The sequence below is a fragment of the Puma concolor genome, chromosome D3 (assembly GCF_028749965.1).
Source record: "Puma concolor isolate L17-30 chromosome D3, mPumCon1.1.hap2, whole genome shotgun sequence".
NCBI classification, from domain to species: Eukaryota; Metazoa; Chordata; class Mammalia; order Carnivora; family Felidae; genus Puma; species Puma concolor.
Genome location: NC_141678.1, coordinates 65,677,973 through 65,702,425, shown reverse-complemented (window position 1 = coordinate 65,702,425; position 24,453 = coordinate 65,677,973). Strand labels below are relative to the sequence as shown.

The following is a 24,453-nucleotide window of genomic DNA, read 5'->3' as shown; positions in this document are numbered from 1 at the left end:
ATCTTACACGAGGTCACTCCCTTCACCCTCATAGTACATCTCTGATGCACTGTATCATTATCCACATATTGCAGATGTAAGAGACAGACAGGACATGAACTACAGAGGAGTGTGCAATCGCCTGGACTACTCAGCTGGTAAGCGACAGAGCTGGGGCCCCTGACATCTACTTATCATAATGGTGATGGATCATTTCCCTACTTATCCTGAACAGTACACCTTAGCCCTGAGGACATGTACCTCTCTCACCATCCTTCGTCCACACACACACACACACACACACACACACACACACACACACATGATGGCTCACTAGTGTTCTGGATGCATTCTGGTGCCCAGATGAGGCATAGAGGGGCAGGTAAAGGCCAGATTGCTTCTCTGCAGTCTGGCTTTCTGGAGATTACACCAGATCACTAACATTTTTTTCAATACTGGCTTTTGTGTGTGTGTGGTTTAATTATTTACTCACTCAGGTTCATTTGCTTTGGAGCTTCTTGAATGTCAGAGCTTCAGATCTCAAATGCGAGCCAAGCTTTGGCCTTTGCAACAACCCAAGGTTAATGCAGACTGCAAACAAGGGACCTCCCAACCCACTGTGGTGTGGTCTGCTGTTCCCTGCACCTGCTTCCTGCTCCAGTGCACTTCCTGGGTTTGTGTGAAAGGAGCCTTGATGCTCCCAGGAGCTGTGGTGTATATGCATGTGTGAATATATATACATAACGCCTGCTCTTCCCCTAAAGCTAGACTCACTGCTGACTGGTACGCACACCCAGTCTACTGAAGGTGGCAGCAGGGACTTGGGCAAATAATTCCTCAAGGTAGTGGGAAAGTGGAAAAAGCTCGGGCTTGGCATCAGTAGACCTGTGTTCCAGTCCCAGCTTGGTCACTACTGCTTGACCCTCTGAGCCTTGGTTCTGCATTTTTAATTTTAGGGGATTAAACTAGATTCATATTTTCCAAACTATTTCTTCAGAATGTTAGTATCCCTTGATATATGAGTGGGTGGATTTGGAAAAATAGGAGTTGTACCATCAGATACAATGGGAAAAAGTGACTTTTCTTCTATGGATGGATTCACATTGCCCACAAGTATGTTAAAAGTGATGAGATGTTATGTTGTAGATAATTATATGTTTTTGTCTATTTTGAAATTTAATAAACGTATTTGATAATCAAACTTTTTTTTTTTTTTTTTTACAGAATACTTATGGCTATTTCTTGGGGTGCTGGCCAATGCCAAGAACTAGTTTTAGGACATCAAGCAGTCTCAAGCACATATTCCACATGCAAACTTTAGTAACAATAAACAGTTAATGCATTTGTCAAATGATTAGATAGCTAACAAGAGGAAAAACTGTAAATGGTATTTAAAAGTGAATTTATTTTTGTGCAAGGCAATCAATGGCAAGATAGTAGAACTGAATCTAAAATCCATCTCTATGGTAAATGGTAAATGAATGGTCCCCACAGGTGAAGTGGTGACGGGTTCTTTATGATAGATTTATTTTTAGTACAGGAGGTCTCTCAGGCTCAGAGAAATTCTAATGTTTGAAAGGAAGAGAGCTTCTTTCTTTGGATCTGAAGACTTCCAATCCTATTTATGTACCCCTTACTGATTTTAATACACCTTATGACACCGATAACAGAGCTACACACACTGACGTTAATAAATAGGTATTGGTCAAATCAGATTTCCACAAGTGCATTCGTGAGGTATATGTGCTCACGAGGGGCAAAAAGAATGTAATTTTTAAGGACAGCCACTCACAGGCTAATTTAGCCTTTTGACTTAGGTATCTTTTATTGCTTTCTTTTTTCTCCACATAGCATAGTTTATATTTAAATGAAAAATGAAATTTATAAAAGGTCTGTGTTATTTAGATGAAACTGATCTACTCTTGACTCATCTTGCTCCTACTTGTGATGGTTTTGATTTTACATTTTATTTTATTTTAAAAAGATAAGGTACTACCCTTCTCCTTTTCTATGTATTTGTTGTTTGGTTGTGTTTTGTTTAACCAGACTTTGGTAGATCTAATCACTTCACCTGGGCTGGGCTCACGAGGTCACATCAGTCACTCGGAGCAGTGTACCAGATCTGAATCAGTGGAGAATCTCTCTGGGTCTTATTTTAAAACCTTAAAGCCTTTTATGTAGTGAAAGCACCATAGTATGCAAGGTGAAGAAATCTAGACACCTCTTTCTTCCTCCCTTTCTCTCTACACTTCTGGAGTCCTATAGTCCTTGACCACAGATAGGTTGAAAAGCCTGTTCTAAAGTATGACTCTGAGAATATCAATCACCTCACCCTCTACCCCCTGCCAACTTAAAACCTTTGGTGGTACCCTAAAGTGCAGGGCCAACAGTCCAAAGCCCTCTGCCTGGTGGAGCGGCGCCTCCTCTTTGTCTGCCTCTCCATATCACTCCTGGCCTCCCTCACCTCTCACCCCAGCAGCCTCCTGTCCCTAACAAGGCAGGCTGTGTGACGAATCCAGTCTTTATCTCACTGCTGCCAACGCTTGGATATGCTCTTCCTCTCTCTCCAGCCACCAGACCCTCAACGCTTCATTCAAATGCCACCTTTTCTGCCCTCCAGGGAGTACCGGCGACTGTCTTCATTTGCCCCCACTGAACCCTGGGCACAAACTATCTCAGCACCAAAAATATCCCAATACCCTTCTCAGTCTCATTGCGCATCTCTCTCTTGGGATAGAGACCCCTGAGGAGCAGTGACTGGGTCATATGAGTCTTTGTGTATTAAGAGTCTCTGAAACAAAGTAGGTAGATGCTTAATACACTTGTTTAAAAACAATCACATTTATTTGGAATTACAGCAACAGTATATAATCTATGATTGAAAACCAACTGGAATCATTGTATACAAAATATGAAATAAAGGTCGATATACCATAAGTGCCTAATACATGCTTAATAATAACAATAATTATAACCACCAATATTTATTGCATTTTTTCTATGAGTCAGACACTATGGTACAACTTTATAAGTAGACATACCCTATGAGGTGGAATCTATTATTATCCCTGTTTGAACGTGAGAAATCAGAGGCAGAGTTCTCTCTTTGGCCAGCCTCTTTCTTTTCCCAGTTCCTTCCAATGATTGCTCATTGCTCTAAATCAGAAGGTGCCTGTCACTTTCTGGCCTCAGTTCCTAAGCAAATCTGCTGGGCCTGTTCCCTGAGGACATAATATGAGTTCTTAGCATATGGGGCTGTGATGATCAGGGAAAGGGCACAAATGTACTTTGCAAACTGTGAGTCACTGTTCCAAGGTGCAAAATAACCAGATGTGGAAAATTAGGATTCTCTGACTCAAGGCATCAGCATATTCAGGGCATCTGCCCGCCTATCTGAACCCAAATGGACACTATTTGGGACTCCTCCAGGTACAGCTACCCCCGAGGCCACACACATCTGCCTGCTGCAATGATGAGGAAGGGAGCATTGTGTAGGCAGAATCGGGAGGCCTGCTGTAAACAGAAGATGAGGAAGTGCAAGGTGGCGATGGGGTTACCTTCAGAGCAATTTCATTTTCTAAACAATCAGGAGGATGTTATGAGGGGTTGGGTAAGACTTCCTCTGGGCACAGAGCTATTAAATCACAGCTTCCCAGAGTAGGGACTTGGTGTAGGATGGACAAATGGGATTTCACAAGTGAAGTCAAACGAGCTAAGTATGCCTGCTTTTCTTGGGACCGTCTCTCCAGCAGGTAGCCAGCAGAAACGATGCCAAGGGGCCCAACCTAAAGTCCATACTTTATTTGAATAAAAGAGTCTCTACATGCTGAGATTTATAACTTCACAGGAAAGGTTTGGGAGGCGGGAAAAGCTTAAAAGAACATTCTGTGTGTGTAGCATTCTGATACTGCCAACAGTTTGCGGGTTGGACAGGGCCCTGCGTTCCTAAAGATTAGACATAACTGAGGGTTTCTTCTTCTTCTCATTTAATAGCAAGGAAATACAAATCCGCCCCTCATGTCAGAGTCTCAAATCTTCAGACTTTTTGTACAATTTTCCCCATTCAGGAGTAACATTTAGCTGAAGGGAAATCAGAAAAACTGTAGCTTTTTTTTTTCTCTTGAAACCAAAAGAATTTAAAGATATCAAGTTTAGCTTTCTAATTTAATTTCTGAACTTTCTTTTTTTTTTTTTTTTAATGAGAGAAAGAATTTTAGTGGATATAAGGAGAAAGCACACGTTTTTGTGATTACTAGAATTTTGGTGGTTGGTATTTTATGAAAATGCCACAGAGCTGTACTATGAGGAACAGTAAGCATTCATAACAACCCCCCCCCCACATACACACATACACTCCTGACCTCCGCCAAAGAGAAATGTCAGCAAGAAATCCAAGCAAGAGAGTTATTTTCCTTTTCACATGGAATAAAACACAGATTCTGAACTGTGAAAAGAAATTAAGAGTGAGAAATAGTTTGATTTAATACATGTTCTGAGCTACCTCCTCCTAGCGGGCAAGCTATGCCTGGATTACAAACTGAGGTTTTGGTTGCTGGTTAGCCCACCAAGGCACCCTCAAAGTGCAAGTCATTATAACTCAATCGTTCAGGCAGGGATTAGCGGGAGAGCCATTGTTGCCTGCTTATGAAGAAAGGGTTTGTTAAGCTATTCAGACATATCACAGAATTGCAAGATGGCCTGGAACTACTTAAATGATCAAGGTCAGTCATATCATGGCCAGACTAATCTGCAGAAGACACAGTGATTGCCATGACATTTCTTTGATCCTGGACGTCCCCTCTTGCTGGTGGCACCTAATTGAAAACTAGCACAAGACAAAAAGCTCTCTGATAAGACCACACCTACCCAGGCAGGCCTCTTCCCTAGCCCTCCACAAGGACGAGCAATCAAATCAAGCTGACCGTGCCCCATTGGTCATGTTTGTTCTCTCTAAATGATCACATTATTCTTTAATTATTTTATTTCTTTTTTTTCTCTTCCACATCAACCAGTTGACTATAAACTTTACAAATACAGGAGCCTTGTGGCACCTGAGTGGCTCGGTCCATTGACTCTTGATTTCAGCTAAAGTCATGGGACCTAGCCCTATATCGGGCTCCATTCTGAACATGGAGCCCACTTGGGATTCTCCACCCCCCGCCCCCGTCCCTCTCCCCTGTTCACATGCTCAATCTCTCTCTCAAATTAAAAAACAAACAAAGAAATACAGGAACCTTATTCATTCTTATATTCTCAAAAGTTTTAAAATATATATGTAATGACTGAATGCAATATTTTTTTTGAAGAATACTACATATGTATTTCCCCCTAAGCTGTTCCTCTCTGTTCCCCATCTATCTAAATCCAGCCAATTCTTCCAGGCCCCAGTATGACACCTCTTTCATGAAGCATTGCATGTGCTACTCCAGACTAAAAATGAATGGTCTCCCTTCTGAGTTCTTTACCATTCAGTTTAGCAATATGAGGTTTGATAACTGACTTTATAAAAATCGTGTTTCCAAATTTATCCATGAGATAAACCTTTATCAGATCATAAGGAGAAATATACAAAGAACACAAGTAGTCAGTCATGAAGCAAATGTCAGTATCTTCCCCTCTGAAGTGTGTCCTGGGAGAAAGAAAAAGCATGTAAAGTCAGAAGGCATGGAAGCATGTGGTACCTGTGTCTAGGGAAAGGCAGGAGGGCATAAGGGGAGAGCCATGTCCAGGCATCAGAGAGATGAGGAGGAAGAGAAAGTCAGAGATATTGGACCCTCTGCTGATGGACAAGCCACATAAAAAGCATAAGGGAGGTGGGTAGCTTCCAGAAGCAAAGATTAGCCCCTGGAACAGCCAGCAGGGGCCATAGTCCTAAAAGCACAAGGAACTGAATGGATCAGCAACCTGAATGAGATGGCAGTTGGTCCTACTCCAGAACCTTCAGTAAGGAACAGAGCCCTGCCCACACCTTGATTTCAGCTCAGTAAGACTCTAAGCAGAGGACCCAGCTGAGTCCCTGGACCAACAGCCTACAGAAACTGTGAAATAATAAATCTGTGTTGTTTCGAGCTGCTCAATTTGTGATAAATTGTTACAGCAACAATAGAAGACGAATACAAATCTCACTCTCTCTCACTGCATTTTTATGTCTGGGGTTAGTAGATAAATTGGTCTACAAAACAGGTGCTACTGAATGGCACTAACAAACTCTCACTGTGACAGACCAAATGCCAGAGGATTGAAATTGCCACCCCTTTCAAGAGAACTTTGGGTGAAATGTGTATTTTGTTACTTATTCACCATAACTGTATAATCCTGACACCTTATCTTTGTCATCAAATACAACTGTCGTCCAGCTGATGTCTGCCCCTCTGTGTATGTATGTGTATTCGGAGAGGGATTTAACTGATCCCAGTAAGAGCATAATTGGGAGGGAAAGCCTGCTGTTTAAAGAAGACTTCTATAGCAATCTGCTGGCTTGTATTTTCTGTGCTTGAATATATTATCCAAAGTGGAAGTGAAAGGAAATGAACATTATTAACAATCATGTAGTAAGCAGTGTGCTGGATGCTCCTGTGTATATTCTGCTTTTATTTAGTTCTCAAAAAACTCTGCCAGGTAGGTATTAATAGCCTCATTTTTCAGATGAGGAAAAGGAAGATCAAAAATGCTAAGTTGCCCAAGGTCACACTACCAGTAAGTGGGGGATTTAGCATCCAAATCTATATCTGAGAGCCTTTAACTCCTGAGAGTTGTCTCCTTTTTTTTTTTTTTTTTTTTTTTGGCTCTACTAGGCTGCCTTAGAAGCTGCTGCATTCATTCTTAAGCTGGTGCTCCTCAAAGCGTGTGCCAGGAGCCTGTGGAGGTCTGCAAGATCAAGCTAGCCAATTGGTCCCTTAGTAAGATCTATGTATGCTCAGTACCATCTGAATGTCGTATAAGCTACAAACAGAGAAGATGGCATGATCCTGATCCCTGGCCCCCAACTCAAATTTTCTTTGGGTGAGTTAAGACATCCTTACCTAAAATAAAGGTAAATAACACAAGGCCATATATAAATAAGAGAAATGAAACTGAAGACTTTAGGATTGGTTATATTAGAGAAGAAGGAGACGCCAGAATGGCTAAGAAAATGAGTCGGTAAGATCAGAAGCCAGAGAGAAAAGAAGAGGATGTTCTGTGGAAAGGAGACAACGTGGTGGTTGGAGACTCAGATGAAGGGCTAATTATGGCATTTTCTGTAGGATAAGGAGGAGGTTTAGCAGAACTCACAGCAAGGGAATAAGCTGAAAATGATCAGGAGTCAAGGTGAGGCTGGGACAGTAGATAATGGAGGCTCTTTAAAGCCAGATAAAGAATTTTGGATTTCATGCAATAAGATTTTATGTTTCTACATCTGGCATCAATTATTCATTTACCTATGGTTGCCTTCCCAGATATTTCATGAGAAACTATTCCTTTCTTCTTTTTCTATTTCAATAATTAATATATTTACTTAGAGCTGTAAGGGGAGGATAGATGAAATTAGAGTTTTTCTCTGAGTTGATTATTGCCAAAAGGGTCAACAAAATGAAAAATGAAGTAGAGGAAAAGTGCTAGAGACCAAGATGGTGCAAATGGCCAGAGGCCAGTGGAAAGCCAGCCCCTATGAGTGAAGCATTTCTGGGGTCTGAGTGACTTCCCTGTGCAGGTGGCACAGACGTGCTATGCTGGTGGACTTCTGGAAGGAGTCAAGGCTTAGAGTCCTCACCAGAAGAAGATGAAGAAGAAACCCAGAAACAAGATTATCCTCTCTAAGACCACTGGGACAGTTTCCACTATTATAATTATTATCAACTGGATAATAATTGTGTCCTATAATTAATCGCTGGCTCCTTCCCATTAAATCTCAGTATAAGTGACAGCAACACTGACCGATAAGAGCAGCTCTAGTTGGAGTTGTTCTGTGTGTGTCTGTGTGTAAAGTGGGCATGGTATTTGTAACCCACCCCGACTGGTAGCAGTCCTCGTTGTGGTGTGGAGTCCCGGACCTCAAGCTTTGGAAAAGTTACTGCACCCCTCCCCCTTGTCAGATTCCAATCTGAGAAGAAACACTCAAAACTCAGTGATTCTTAGGAAAACATTTTGGCAAGCATCTTCAGCCATGACTAATGTGTCCCTTCCTGGTTGTTGTCCTAGCACTTGGATTCTTGTGGAGATATTAAATAGGATAGTGTGGAAATATGGATGGTTTTCATGCCCAATTGCTGCTGCATTTATTAAAAAAAAATATATATATATATGTATATATATATAGTCTTTGGGCAATGATGTAGAATGCAGAAGGAAAAGTTATCGTGGTCAATTCTGGGAAAGGTACTTGAGAGAAAGTTGAAACAATCAGGCAACCAAAGTGGTGGTGGGGACAATGGAGAAAAAGGAGGGACACTGGGGGAGGGGAGTATGGGTTGGCTTTCTCTAGCTTCTCCTGAGGAGAGATGGAAAGGGAGGGGGGCAGAAAGGAAAGACCCTAGCTGGCACCTGTGCATTTACATTATCATAATGCTTATTTAGTGAGATTATAAGTGACTTTTTTCATACATGGTTTCCTAAATTTTCAAAGTTTTCTACACTAATAGGTATTTGTTTGTAGTTAATGAAAGACACAATAAATGTTTCTCCAAAAGCTCATTTGCTTTATGCTATGGGTGGGGAATCCATTTTTATCGTTGTTGTTGTTGGGGTCTCAGAGAGAAAAATAACATCTAGTGTTAAAAGGGTTTGTTGTTGGGGCGCCTGGGTGGCGCAGTCGGTTAAGCGTCCGACTTCAGCCAGGTCACGATCTCGCGGTCCGTGAGTTCGAGCCCCGCGTCGGGCTCTGGGCTGATGGCTCAGAACCTGGAGCCTGTTTCCGATTCTGTGTCTCCCTCTCTCTCTGCCCCTCCCCCGTTCATGCTCTGTCTCTCTCTGTCCCAAAAATAAATAAACGTTGAAAAAAAAAAAATTTTAAAAGGGTTTGTTGTTTGTAGAAGTCATACTGACACAGAATCCTAGGACTATGACACCTCCACTGAAGGATGACAAGGTGTCCCCTACATACTTACAGTCATAACATCACCCAGTACTATGTCTTACACATTTTAGCTACTTGATACTTTTCAATGGTGTAATTAGAGTAGATAAGTTAAGTATAAACATAACTAACAGTACAAAAAGTATATCCTATACAAGAACACTTCTGGCTTCCTGGTCTTGCTTGGAATATAAGACATGACAAATTGTTTTGGAACAATGTTTCTTTCAGCCCACACCGCAAGTTCTCATGGACATTCAAAAGGGGATGATTAGTCTCCTAACTTAACAATTCTCCAAATTTCTGAGATACAGTCCAATCCCACTGTTTCCTTAAGGCCTTGTTCCACTCTGTTTTCATTTTTAGCATATCACTCTCAAGATGAAAGTTTCTGTGTGTTTGCTAGGAGATGTATAAAGTCCCTCAAACTGTGTAACACTTTTCCTTAAAACCACAAAGTTTTAATATTAGTTTTAGTGTTTTATAGTTTAGTGAATAATCACAAAACACTCCTTTGTGATTTTCAGGATATTCATGCTCCATTTGGGGAATTTATACCCCAGTCTCTACACAGAGAATCAGCCTTACACCGTCTGCCTGGCTGAACCTGTCTCCAAAGAGCTTCTTCTATATAAAAAACTAATTTTAACCAACACCAAATCGCTAGTGCTTTATTCTGCGCTCCACCATTTAACCCACTGGCAACGGTTCTTTAAGGATAACTTAGAAGCTGAGTCATATTATTGACCTTGTCAACGACATAGAAAATCTAGTGGAAAAGGGAGTTGATGAGAAAAATCAGGAAACCTGGGAGCCAGCACTTTTTCTGTGCAAAACTGGTTCGGTGACTTTGGACAAAGACTTTTAACCCTCTGGGTTTTGATTTCCTTGCCTGTCAAGTGAGAGAGCAACATCTATCTGCAAACCTCAGTGGATTCTGGAGATCAAATAAAAGTAAGGAAATGCACTTTGAAGAGCATAGCACCCTGTTCAGATGTAAGGATGACTGGGATGCAGCCTCAGGGAAAGCTTTTCATCTCTGTGTGTCCTTAGATCCTCCATCAACGAGGGGAGCCCCATCTCCACATGGACTTACTCCCCACCTTCCCAGGCTCCCTAACCCCTTCACAGAAGAGTGCAAACACCACAGCAGAGGCTGCCTGAGGGATGTGCTACCGATCCTCTCTTAATACCTCTGACTTGCTCTGAATCCTTATGCAATGGGGCAAACACCAATACCAACTTGCTTTTACAACATGCAGGTTATTACTCTGAAAGTTATTTTATGGGTCCTTTCTTCCTGTAGAATGGGTTTTTATTTCTAGTCATTAAACATATGGACTCTCACTATTGTGTCTAATTGCTTTGCATATGTGTATATATCCATCTCTTGTCTCCTGACAAAGTCTTTGAGGATAGGCGTGTTTCCTGGCACTTGATCACTTTACCTGGCACCTAGCACCAAGCTAGCACCAAGCTCAAAACCCTTCATGCCCAGCACCCTTTAATGTCAGTGTGTCCTTCTCAGTGCATCCTCCAGGATGCAGTTTCACATCCTCTGCATGGCAGCTTTGCCTCTTAAAAACCTTTACTGCAGACTTCAGTCAGCTAGGTGCCTTCCTGTACCCCCCACATATGCCCAACTGCACGTCTTTACCACATGTGGCCACACTCATCCACTACACTTCCACTCTCCAAGGCTTGGCTCTAGGATTTTGTCTTTTGAATACTATTATCTTTCCTGATCCTGGATCCCTATGGCCCCCACTGTTGGCCACTGAGCATGGATTAAATTTGGTCTGCATTTATTCCCTGGTTGCTTTATGTATGCTAACTTAGCCTCCCTTCAGTATAGTATAAGGAACTCGAAGTAGGAGCCCTTCCTTGCTTTTTTTTCTTCTGGTCTCTCTAACTGCCCCTGGCACTGTGATATATATTAAGTAACTAAAGAGCTCCTGATCATTTTTGTGAATATAGGGTCTTTATGAGCCAGCATATATACTTCATTCGGCAAAGTAGTGAAGACCTCTGGAAGAGCAACGATTGGGCTTTAGTCTATAATACTTTGCATATAGTAAATGTTCAATAAAAGATGCATTTGTCAGAACTTGTGACAGCCAGGACTGATCTTCCATATGCTCTCAGGATCACAGCCAACACCCACGGTACCACAGAGAGGAGTTTTCAAATAGATATTACCATGATCAAAAATTAAGTGCTCAAGTGTCTGTGGGGCAGGGAAGGGGGAGCTGGCCTAGACTCTTACCTCTTTTCAAATACTATAACCTTTATCTTTTCTATACATGGACTTCATGGGAAGGCAGAATGGCACAGCATAAAAGGTTCTCGCATTGTTTTTATGCCCCCAGATGTGGGGACATTAGGCTTAAGACATACTAAGATTGGGTGCATCACCTCCCATCAAAGGCTGATAAGAAATAAAATCTTAGAAGCTGGAGCATGGCTAGAACCACTTTCACTGTCTGTACCTATAGCCCCCCATTTTCTCATTGTCCACTTGATTCTTTAACTTCTTATCACTTGTATTTGGTACATGGCCCACCAAGCCGTAACCATATGAGGCACTGATTACATAATATTTAAAATTTCTGTTGCTTCAGGACCACTGATATGTTCATACATATTCTCATCTCCCATGAACTCTCTGAAGCTTCTGGTCCTAAGGGCCACCCCATTCTTCTTAAATGCATTTTTCTTTGACTCCTTGGTTTCCCTCCAACATTTCCAGCATTTCTTCTCTGCATCTTTCCTGATTCCCTTTTATTCTGCTTCTCTCTTTAAGGTGAGCCACAGGGTCCTCTCTTCCACCCTCTTTTCTTTATTCTCTATAATTCTGTCTCTTGCTCTGCACAGCACTATTGACTTCTGCCTTAGCAACTCAATTTCTTGCACACCAACCAGATTCTTTCTTTGATTTCTGTAATTCTGTTCATATGCTACCACTCTTCCAGTTGTCTGGGGCCAACATATTGGAATCATCTTTGACTTTAGCTAGAGAGGAAAAGAGATGAATTAAGAATGACTCACCTGAGTAATGATATTTTTATGCTACTTATAATGTGGGTGCTAGGGTAGGGAAGGAAAGCAGGGTGGTGGGCACAACCCAAATAAGACATGGATAATTAGCATATCATATGGAAAGACCAAAGATGGAGCAGGTTGGCTCAACCCAGACTAGTGGGAAAGAGTGTTCAGGAAAGAAAAACAAAGTATAATTTGGTCATTTCATGACTTTTGCCTATTTAAAAAATGAATGACTTCCCACTGCCTAGCCTACTTCATTAAGCACAAGCCTCACAGTGTAGGGAAAAAAAAACCCCTAACTCATGAGGACAACAGTCTTTTCTGGCCTTATCTGTCATGATCCCCAAGTGCAGATCCTATCCTCAACAAAACTGGAGTAAACACCATTTCTCAAATGTTTCTTGGGTACTTCCACCTAAATACCTTTGTTTACATGGCTTCCTTTCCACATTGTGCTTGCTTCCCCACCTCACCTCCACCTCCCTTCAGTCCTCTACCATTTCCACTCTCCAAAGCTTCTTCCATCCATCAAGACCCATCTTAAATAGCAACTACTGCAAAGAAGCATTTCTGATTCCACTGCTGTACTTGTACTGAAAACATGGAGGTGGCTTACCCTCATTTGGGCAGCCCCAGCGCTTCCTCTGTGGCTTCTGATGGCGCTTATAGCCTGTCTTGTAAGATCAGCTTCATCCAGTTTCCTCCTCTGCATTAACAGGAGAGACTTCTGGATTGTAATTTCTTTGAGGGCATAAGCATCCAGTTTATTAATCCTTGAATTCCTCCCCCAGGACTGCACCAAACGTGTGTATGTATGTGTGTGTGTGTGTGTGTGTGTGTGTGTGTGTGTGTATACCAGCCACCAAAGAAATCCTTTTTTACATTTTCGCTTGTCGTTATCACCCCCTTGAATTCAGCCAATTTGTACTAAGTGTTATCCTGACACGAGCCTATGCCACAATCCAAGCAAGTATTCAGTCTCATTACCTTTTCATTTATAGAGTGAAAGAGATGGGTTTCTGGAAAGTCTTTCTGAAGGCACCATCCTCATCTCTGCCCCAGTGACACACCAGTCTTTGGCAAGCATGCTTTATTGATTTCTCTAGCCAAGAAAGGCTCCATGTTGTATCAAAGCCAAGTCTGTTGAAACTGTAAGCTCTCTGCACCCACACCTGAATCTGCATAATTCTCCAAAGCCACAAGGTATAAATAAAAACTTCCAACAGGACAGGGGAGCGTTTGCCAACTGTGGGAAGATAAATGGCCTGGGGACTTCTTGCTCCAAAGGCAGAATGGCTTGATTTCTGATTTTAATGTGGAAAAAGAGATGCTGGGAATCTAAGATTTTTTTCTTTCATTGCCAGAAAGTTATGGGTCACAACATTTAATTTGATTAATTCCTGGTTTCCAAGAGAAAACCTTAGGAGGAACCTTGGGAGGCCCAATAAAATAAGTATGTGCAATTGTTAAGACAGGAAAGGAAAAAAATGACTTCCATCAGAGCCCACAAAGATTGTTTCCAGTCCCAAACATGGGTCCCCCGAGACAGCCTGGAAACCAAATTATTGTCAAATAGATGCTTACCTTTTACAACAGCTCACAGCAAAAGAAAACATATAGCTTAACATCACTCCCACAACTCACCTTTCTAGTTTTTTTTCTTTTATTCCCTCTCCCTCTCCTTCCTCTTCCTCTCCCTCTCCTTCCTCTCCCTCTCCCTTTCCTTCCTCTCCCTCTCCCTCTCCCTCTCCCTCTCCCTCTCCCTCTCCCTCTCCCTCTCCCTCTCCCTCTCCCTCTCCCTTTCCCTCTCCCTCTCCCTGATGTTAAGCTTCTGGGTTTGAGCTCTTCTGCCAATTAGGTATGTATCACTGGGTGAGTCACTTGACCTTATTAAGCCTCAATGTACTCATCAGCAAAATGAGGTGTTTATAATACATTGTTAAGATTCTTTTACTTCTGAGTCTAAATACAAATGCAAACATGCTCTGTCTGTTCCCAGGCAATGGGTCACACAAGTGCTCTAATCTTTTTTCAAAGGTGATGACTGTGGGTTCAGCACAGAAAAGGAATGAGCTAACTTGTTGGTGGGGGGTCAGGTATGGAGAGTTCCACCTTTTTTGAAAAGTTAAATCAAATGGCTAGAGGAAGTGGCTGGAGCCAAAGATGAATGGTGGTGAGTCATATAATTTAATACATAGACCAGAGGGATCTGTTTGGAAATTTCATTGCACAGCTAGTTAATTGGCCAGGTTGGCCAATAATTTGAGCACTTTCTTCCTAACTATCCAATCTGTATGTTTGTGCACATGCATGTGCGTATATGTTTGCATTCAAACTGCACTGTATAAATTTGAGACTTTTAGAATCTGAGACTATGAGATCTGGTCAGAACTTTTCCTACCACAGTCCCACTTGGGAAAACAGAGTGAAAAAGATGAAGAGGTCTTTCAGCTGAATAGTGGAGGAGACAAGACTGGGCCAGGTGCTCATAATCCTGTTAAACTACACAGCAGCCATTAGCTAATTAATCTTTCATTTCCTCCCACAGGATGACCCAGCATTCAACCTGGATTAAGATTAAACAGACTGCACTTCATCATCTTTTTATTTTTCACTTTCTTTTTTCCTGGTCTTAACTTTTTCTCCCATGAGACCTCTTCTTCCTTCTATTCTATTTGTAGAAAACATTCCTCACACATAGTTCTTTTATATAGTTTTCATGACATTTCATCAATGTGGCTAATTTCCTCATCTGGATGCCTCATTGGAGGAGGGTTTTGTATTATTCTTGGCTTGGGCATCTATTTCCTGACTATGAGTGACAACAGAGACTGCCTCCCACAATGCCCCATGGCGCTGAGAAGAGGAGCTGGCAAAGGGCAAAGCAGAAGCCACAAGGAGAGGTGGAATTGTCCAGGCTCAAGGGAATCTACCTACCTACATGGCAAGATTCTGACATCTGAGAGGAGAGCCAGGGATTCATTCTCAGCATCCATTCATTGTGAGGAAAGTACTTGACGTCTGTGGACTCAGGATGGCTACCTTGACTAATTAATGGCATTGGATGAAGAGGTAACATAGGTAAATTGACTCTTTTCACTGTTTCTCCAACATCAAATGGGAGCCTGGATAGCAGGGCTCAAGATGTCTGAAGTTCCCAGCATAATATTAGGTCAAAATAAGCAAAAATTGTTTCTAAATGGTATGAATGGGGAGAACATCACTCACACTACAGACCTCTTCCACCACCTAAGGAGAAGTTGGCTTTGAGAGCATGTGGCATCCTTCTGACTATGTGTTATCAAACTTGGACAGGATTGCTCTTCTAGGAATCTGCAGCATGTCAGTACACTAAAGATGGTGATGCCTGGTGGGAGAAAGGTGCACATGAGGGCCCATCAGGCTCCTTCCAGCTTTGGGTATCTGTGGATGGCACCTTCCCACTGCTTATCCATTATTTGGTCCCAGACAAGCATTTTTATAAACGGAGATTTAGCAGATGGTATCCATTTAGAAAACAGATCAAAAGATCCACTGCCTTCTGAAACAAACAAACAAACAAACAAACAAACAAACAAACAAACACACAAAGCAGAAGGAGTAAAATAGAGAAAAATGGTAAAGAGTCAATGTGACTTCTAAGCTCTAGGTGTGTTGTAAGGGGGCTAACAAGACAATGCATCCATCTGCTGGGCCAAGGGGGTTGGAGAAAGAATGATTTTCCAAGCAGGAAAGAGGAAATGGAGTGTGCAACTATTGCTATTGCTAAATGAAGTCTCTAATTTCTGTCTCCATAATGGTAATGACTTCCATTTATATGGTGTCTTCCATCAGCTCTGATCTCAGGGAATGCTCAAAGTCCTCTCTTGACTTAGCTCCTAAATCTGGTCCTCAACAGGCTAAAGAATGGCATCTATATTTATGTCATATCTATTTTAGAAAAGACTAGCTCATGTGAAATAGGACATTGGGATGCTAATGGAATGAATCCAGAGTGGAGAAAGAAAAGGTAGAGGGAGAGAAATTGTGAGGAATACTGATACTTTTTTCCAAGCAGGACCCTCAGTATCATCCACAGAAGAGACACCTTGACTCAGGTAAAGTCTCTTAAAGGTTTTAATGCCTCCAGTAACCTCAGTCTCACTCCACCTGCCTTCCACCTTTTAATGGGACTTGGTGTTTCTTCAAGTGTGTCACATTAAGGTGAGCACTCTTCAGGGAGTCTTGACAAACTCTGACATTGAATTCCAAGTGCTGCTAAAGGCATTTTGTCCCTGATGCTTTTGGGGTTCAGAAATAGAGGGGACATTTGGAATACAGGTGAGATGAGGCCAAGGTTTGGAAGGGAGGGGAGTGATAGAGAATCTGATCTCCTCCAGTAACATATTCAACAAAATGTGTAGGGACAACAGACATAACTCATATAGATATAGAAACCACCAACAACTATGATTCATTAAAAAGCTGAAGAAGAAAAAAATATAACACAGAGTAAGCACAAAGCAGTAGCAAAAATAACTCCGAGAACTGGATTGCAGTAGGAGCAGAGGTGGAAGCCTGTCCAGGTAGACATTTCCAGGCTAATGTCTAGAAAAGGTTGGGCCATTAGGGGTCTTTTTTCATTGGTTGGGAATTGAATACAGGGATGTGGTCTTTCCTTAATTACTCTCTTCTGTAATTATCACATAATCGCTGTGAAGATGCCTTAGGGAAAGGCATGTAATTGGGGGATGGATGGATATCTGAGAAGAAGGGCCATAGAGGAATACATGAGTACTGAGCTGAGGACCAGGACCTGTGTTCTAGACTTGGCTTAACTATTGGTGGCATGTGTTCAAGCTGCAATGCGATGGCCAAAGCCCTGGGCTTAAAATCATAAATAATGGCTTTCTAAACCCGAGCAGGTCACTTGATCTCTGAACCCCAATGTATTTGTAAAATAGAAATGAAAATACCTCTCTTCTAAGACTGCAGGGTGTCATCAAGAAATGCATGTGAAATGGCTTTAAGAACTGAAACATACTATATGAAAGAGGTCTGGCCCAACTCTGTCAGATACAGATGAGTAGACACTAACCCAAAGAAACAGAATGCCATGCCTAAGGTCCTACATCACAGAGTACCCAATTAATACCCAATTAGGTTGAACCCAGCTTTCTTTTATGACACTTGTCATAATGCTGGTTTCTTTTCACCTGATGTGGCAGAGTAAAGAATGAATAAGAAGATAGGGAGAGGAAGGGGAATTTTGAAGAAAGTAATGCCATCATGTGAATGCAAACCCAGATAGAACTGTATGGCTAAGAGGGTGGGCACTTTCAGAGACACACAGGGATCAGAGATGGATCTCTATCTGGGAACCTTCATGAAGTCAACCAACACCCGGAAATGTAGTCCGACCAGAGAAAAATCTTGGTATGACTGCTGAGAAATCTAATGAGCAATGATGGATAGAGATTTTAGCTTCTAAGATCTTGCTTCTCAGGTCTGTTAAGTTAGGATCCTTGCTTGTGGCTTCTTAGTAATAACATGGCAACATTACTGTTTTGCTAAATAATGCCAAGAAAATACAAAAATGAAGAAAACCCTCTGTCCATGGCTGGTGTTGGACCTGTGGATCAATTTCACCATACTGAAAGAGAGCAATAGTTTTTCTCATGTAAAAGTTTAATCTAGCAACTCCGTCCAGGTGGGCTTAATTTGAGCTTTGTGTAGAAAAAAACAAATACTTTCAACAAAGTCTGATGATGAGAAACAGAGAAACTTAGATGAGAACATCCACTTTGGGCAATTTATCCACTTTGGGCAATTATGAAGTGTGGGCCATTTATCACCTTCAGTAGGAGACATGACTGCTAATTGGTCTCTTCATTAACCAAGGAGAACATCCACCACTACAGCAACTCACAAGCTAGTGGTAATTTGAGGCAATCTTTAAGTGGTTTCCAACTCATAATCATATTTCTTCTGAAGTCTGCTGGCCTAGAAAAATGACTCTAATTCCTTGTGAATACACTGCCCTCACCTTCACTCATGATGGACTACCCAGGAGGGAAGAGGTACACATCACAGAGGAGAAACACTACACCCAAACCTGAAATAAAGATGACTAGTCTTTTAAAAGCAGACTGTGGCCAGAGTGCTTGTACTATCTGGGGGTAGAGGGAGCATGAGAAATCCTTTTAGCTTCTGTAGCTCCTAGAAAAGGAGCTTCTGCTGTTTTCCTCGTAAACAACTGTTCTGTTCTACAAGAGTCTTATCACTTTCATGATGTCTGGACAGGGACAAAGGAATACTTACGCCAAAGTATCAAGCTTCTGTGGCAAGGAAGGTCTGTGTGGGTGGGAACGTTAGCAAGGAAATTCTGCCAGCAACTGACAAGGAATGAGCTCTTTCTAATAGCAACCAGTACTTTAAGTTTAGCAATCAGTGGGCAAAATCCCACTCCCAGCAGACATGCCAAGAGATGCAGCAGTAAGTTCCCGTAGGGGCAGGAGGCTTGCAACACCTTTCAGCCAGGCTCCCTCCCCTTCATGCGGGGAAATGATGAGTGGGGTCTCCTCAGGGAAGCTTATCAAATGCCCATGGACAAAATGAGGACAAGATAGCCTGGAGCTATGGCTCCCTCATTAGGTACACTTGAGGATGCACAGGTGGGCAGCTTCCAATGGCTCTGCTGTAGACTTCTCACCTAGGATGTGGGACTTCTGGAGGCCGCATGCCAGATGAACTAGATATCGCTCCCATCCAGCATTGACATTCTTGGGATCTTACTGGCATTCTTAGTGAGTTTTAGAGGGTTTATGCCACTAACAAACTGCACCATCAGATTGGATGAGGACTTAAGCATAGCATCTCTAATAGAAGGCATGCACATAGTGGGTGTGGTTGTAGTCTAGGTAGCTACTGAGGCTGTCTCTAGGCCCAGGGATCCCAAGGCAATGACTCTGAGAGGAAAGGCAGTAAATACCAAGTAACCCGTGTATAAATAGTGCTGCAAAGTCACATGTGAAGAATGCCCATTTCCACCTGGTCCCTACCTCTCTGCAAACTAGTGAATACAATGTGTCAATGATGGCAGACTCCTGACGTGCAAAGCCCAGCAATGAAATAATAGGACGGCCCAGGTCTGAGGAGAAACACGGCCTTACCTGGAGACAGGGAGGAGTCGTAAGAACTTCTCTCCTTGCGGCTCATCTTGAAGGCTTGGATGTCCTTTTCCCTGTATGTCCCAAAGCCCTCATAGCTCCTCCTTTTACTCCCGCTCATGTCACTGTCCCACTTGTCATTTGAAGGGGTCATGTCACTGAACACGTCCAGGCTCTCGGGTCGGGTGCTGCCACCATCCCCACCACTGCCAGAGTACCTCTTTGTGCACGAGTCTGTAGGCTCACTGCTCAAGTCACCTTTATCCTTGGCCTGTGTCCAATGCTGGGCATCAGAAAGTGACAGTGTAGACAGGGTGTCCACCTCAAAGTTGTTCTTAGAAGCTTTGTGGCCGGCTTCACTGTGCTGGTGCTTCTGCTTCTCCTTATGCTTATTCTTCTCACTCACTAGTGGGAGCTCCTTGTCCGCACTACTCAGCCGCTCGCTCAGGATGTGGCTGGGGAAGCCTGTGGCTTTGCCTGCAAAGAGACCACTCAGGTTGTCATGGGTCCCCAGGATCCGGTCTTCCTTGTGCTTATGCTTGTGTTTGTGTTTTCTCTTGTGGAGCCGACCGCTGGACAGACCGGCACTGCCCGCCTTGGGAGGATTCAGGGATGGCTGCATGTCGCCAAGGCCCATGCCGACAGGTCCCTGCAGGTGCACTCCATGCTTTGCTTTATGCTTAGCTGTACCAGACATCTTCACGTGGGAGCTTGTGTGGAACTGAGGTGGTGGCACTGTTGGCCTCATGAATGGGGAAGCTGCTCCAAGTGTGTGCGACAGGTACAAAGGAGCTGGGTACTGACTGTAATAACCAAGGTTCATCATAGGCATTGATGTGTAAGGCATTCCATAGGGTGCATAGTAACTTCCACTGGGAATAGGGTAGCTGAACCCTTGTAAAAAAGGCACCTTTGTCATGGTGTCATTGGTTTTTGCAGGCCTACCACGCTTCTTCTTTGACTTCAAGTCTGAAGTCCTGCGAAGATAGAGCAACGGGTCATACTGGATATATGGCACCGGGTAATAGTGATCGAAATTAATCCGAAAAATGCTGGGATACGGATTCTCGTGGTAGAAGGTGTAACTCCGGTGGGAGATCCTGAACACCTGGAACTTGGTGATGAGCTCTTCCAGGTCTGCCAGAAACTGAAGGTCATCACGATTTTGCAGGCTTTTCCGTTTCCTCTTGTGCTTTGGCTTCTTGAGGCTTTCATGGGCCAGGAAGTTGTCCACCATGAGATGCTTCTGCCGGTGGCCATGCCGGTTCTTTGTGCTGGTGTCAGACGGAATGGTCTCCGGGTTGTCCAGGGAGCAGAAGTCAAAAGAGTACCTCCGTCGGGATTCTGAACTCTTCTCTGCTTGGTCAGACGTGCTGTTGTTGTCCGTCCCAATGCCGCTGTCGCTTGGGATCGTCTCCTCACTGTGCGACTCGCTCACGGGGGACAGCGTTATTTCCTTGAGTGACCCAATCTCGCAAAGGTGGGAAGGTGAGTTGGCCATCAGCCTGGGGGGAGACAGCTTCCAGGCTCCACTGTGTATTCCCTTTTGGGTTTTGGTTGGAAGAGCACTGATAGGCTGGAGATTTGGCATAGTTTTCAACTCTGAAAAATTGGTTTCAGTGCTGGCGGGGCTCAGGTTGCCATTTGACCCACCTAACTGTGTTGAAAGTGGGTGCATAGCTGCTGGTGAAGACGCCACAAGTGACTGAAAGTTGGAAGGCACGGCTGGAACATCCGGCTGGCTAGAAACAGGCCTTGGGTGCTTGATGGCTGTTTTGGGTTCCTCAGATGGGGGTGGCAGCTCTGCTCTTGGCTTCCTGCCCCTCTTCTTGCCAATGTAGATGGTTCCCCTCTTGCTGACATTAATCTGCTTGCCCAATTTGCTCTCGATGGCTGCTGCCCCAGGGCTGGTCTCTGGGGGAGCTTTAGCCTTCAGAGCAATGTTGCTGGAGCAGGACAAGATCTGGTTCAAGATATTTTTTCTCTTGAGTGTTTTCATCTTATTGATAGTTTTGATGGTCTTCTTATCCAACACCCCAAGCTTTCCAACTTTTTTGTGAAATTTCATCTCGCTCATGGGCTTGTCCTCTCCTGGCACTAGTTGGGCCAACTTAGCTAAACTGCGTCGTCTCTTTCTTTTCTTCGTGCCAGGGAACTCCCGGCTGATGGGACTGACCGGGCTGGTAGAAGTCCCCTCGTGAATCGTCTCAACCGTGAGCAAAGGCTGCTTCTTCGGCCGCCCCCGCTTCTTCTTGACTGGCGTGATCACAGTAAGACTGTCTGTGTTGGTGTACAGAGGGCTGGATGGGGTGATGGGATAGGCAGATGGCGGTTCCACCATCAGTTTATCGGAGGTGGCCATGACTGCCTCCCGAAGCATACTGGTGGGCTTTGGTTTGCTGCATGTCCACCTCCGTTTTGCAGCAAATTTGGGATGCTGGATTTCTGGCAGCTTTCTCGATGGAGAGTGGTCTGTGCACGCTGGAGGCGTCACGATCATGGGTGGCTTCCGCTGCTTAGACAGACCTCCTGGAATGACTTTCTCGGCATTTCCACTTGTTTCAAGGCCAACTGAGGGGGACTCGTTCTCTATCATTTTACTCAATTTAGGGACACGGGGATCTTTCTTATTCCCCTCAGGGTTAGAGAGTATCCTATTAACCACTTCACTGCTCATAGTGATTCCAGAAGCCAGGGCTTTCTCTGGCATGATCTTTTCCACCACTGCTTTGATGGACTGTCTCTTTTTCCTCTTATGGCTGGTTGGATCTAGACAGGGTGCCTTGATAGGGATAGTAATCCGGACATGACTTGAGTCATTTTCAGGATTACTGACAGAACTCGTGTTCTGCCTGGCTGGTGATGCCTCTTGGGCATTATCTGCAGAGTAGCCTTCCCTTTTCCCTTCTGTATTGTCAAATGCTTTCTGGGCATTCTTGACCCAGTCCAGGTCCGGGTTTGATATGGTTTGATTTATCACATCTTTTTTACTGGACTTTTTCTTGCTGCCTATAGTAGGTGGTTCTGGGGGCTCCTTTGCAACTCCGCCATCTTGATCTACCAAGGGCTGAAGCCCATTGCACTCGACAGAGCTGCTGGGTGGGGCTGGTGAGCTGTGGCTGCCTGGGGATGGGACCACGCCTCCCAAGAGCAGATCTTTGCTGCTGTTGGACAACTGACTCCATGTGCTCCCTGCACTGCTTTTCTTACCCTGGGCCTTTGCAAAGGAAGCCACGGGCTCAAGAGCAGGGATCTTGCTGGTGCTTGCAGTTTCTCTGCCAGACTCTGGACTGATGAAGCAATTCTGAGTGGCAGGTCCACTGTCAGAGTTGGTGGACCAGTCCATGTGGTTCTGGCTGCTGCTTTTTTGCTGGTGCTTTGGTTTTAAGGTGTCACTGGTGACGTCCTGTGGGAGGCCTGGGTCATAGTGGAGAGCTGAGTGTTTCTGTGGCCGCTCGTAAGCCTAAAGGTGGGGCAGGTGGAGAAGGAGAGAGAGAGAAACAAAGGTGAGCATGTTGGAGATATTTAAAATTCAATGTCAAAAGGCTTTATTATTTGAAAGTTGGTAATGGCCACCTTTAATTCCAGAATGGTTTTGAAGGTTTTCTCATTTGCAGAAGTAAAAACATGTGGCACAGATTTGGAACATTAATATGGATGCTTTGATCACCATCTTTATCCCCCTTAACAATAGGAACTTTTACCGATCTTTTGGTTGAATGCAATCTCAGCCTAGAGGACAGGCCCTGCAGGTCACTTAGCTTAGCCCGACTTGTATGCATGAAAAAGCTGAAACTTTTCTAATGGTGAGTCCTGCCTATGGTGGCAGAGCCCAGGAGAGAATGTGAACTTTCCAACTCCCCAGTCCCTTTGCCTAACTCAAGCTGCCTCTTACTTCTGTCCCAGCTTCCCCTCCAACTCATGTCCTTCCTTTGCTTCCTCCTACTGAAGTTCATTTCTGTTTGCACTTTACCTGGGAGTTTAGCATCTCTGTGCTCAAACAAGTAGTTCACTGGGAACCACTGCAACAAGGAAAAACAGCACAAACTGAGGAACTAAGGGGGGAATTTGAAGACTGTGTGAAGACAAGGGAGCCAGTCAAGGACATGGAGAAGAAGAAATGGAGTAGGAAAGAAATTCAAAAGACCTTCCACCCTTCTGACTTTTAGGAGCGGTGTGGTGTTGGGAGTTAGTATGCTGAGGCATCCTGAAACCCAAGTTAGGCACTGACAGCTTTCTTGAGAAAACTCCTGGACAATCTCAAAAGGAACCTTGAGTCTCGTGGACATAAATGGGTCAAAAAAAAATGCACAGTCACTCAAGATCACTGCTCCCAACTCTGTCAGCTGTGCTTCTCCCAGCATGAATTCTACAGGAAAGTCTCCAGACTTTGGCACCTTCCTGAGGACTGACCCTTCAGTCCGGAAAGGCAGAACCTGTGCTAGAGGCCAGACATAACCAGTGCCTACAAAGTCACAGAGGGAGTAGTTAATGAATGTCTTTTTGAGATATTAAAAGGTTTTTTAAGGTTGATTTATTTTTAATAGAGAGCACAAGCTGGGAAGGGACAGAGAGAGATTGGGACAGAAGATCGGAGGCAGGCTATGTGCTGACAGCAGCGAGTCCAATGAGGGACTTGAACTCATGAACCGTGAGATCATGACCTGAGCTGAAGGTGGATGCTCAACTGGTTGAGCCACCCAGCTTGCCCAAGACATTAACCCAATTTTTTTTAACGTAGATACACTAACATTATTGCAGATAGATTTTAAGCCATGCCACCAGTGTGAAGAAGCATTCTTCAAAGTTTATCGTAAGTACTGTTTTATAAACACAAGCAGTAAACATACAGGATGCATTATCCTAAGATGTGTTAAAGAATGGAAAATACTAGTAAATTGAAGAAAGCTTTGGATAATATCTCCACTGAGAAGTAAATGATGGTTGGCTTAGTGGACTTAGGAAGTTTTAACCTGTAATATGTATCTGTCTTTATCTATGTATCTACCCATGTTTCTATCATCTATCTGTGCCTATTTGCCATTGATGTTCTAGCATTCACGCTTCATTAGAAAACACTGCTTATAGTCCCTATTAAGAATCAAAACACAGGTGTCAGAAAGCATTATGGGTAAAATTCAATGCAGTAAAGCAAGTAGGGTTTTTTTCACAGTGGTTCCTGGAATCCCTAGAGTTATTTTCTGCCTCCCTGATTTTGTGAAATCCTGT

At 43.5% G+C, this 24,453-nt stretch overlaps 1 protein-coding gene across 3 annotated transcripts in view; it reads right to left on the bottom strand.

The window, feature by feature from the left end:
* SETBP1 (SET binding protein 1) overlaps positions 1-24,453 on the bottom strand; it is a 380,272-nt gene that overhangs the window by 90,933 nt on the left and 264,886 nt on the right. For all 3 annotated transcript variants that reach the window (XM_086682866.1, XM_086682868.1, XM_086682867.1), the window contains exon 4: positions 19,228-22,687. In XM_086682866.1, coding sequence (XP_086538992.1) covers positions 19,228-22,687 — 3,460 coding nt within the window. The remainder of the gene's footprint in view (positions 1-19,227; positions 22,688-24,453) is intronic.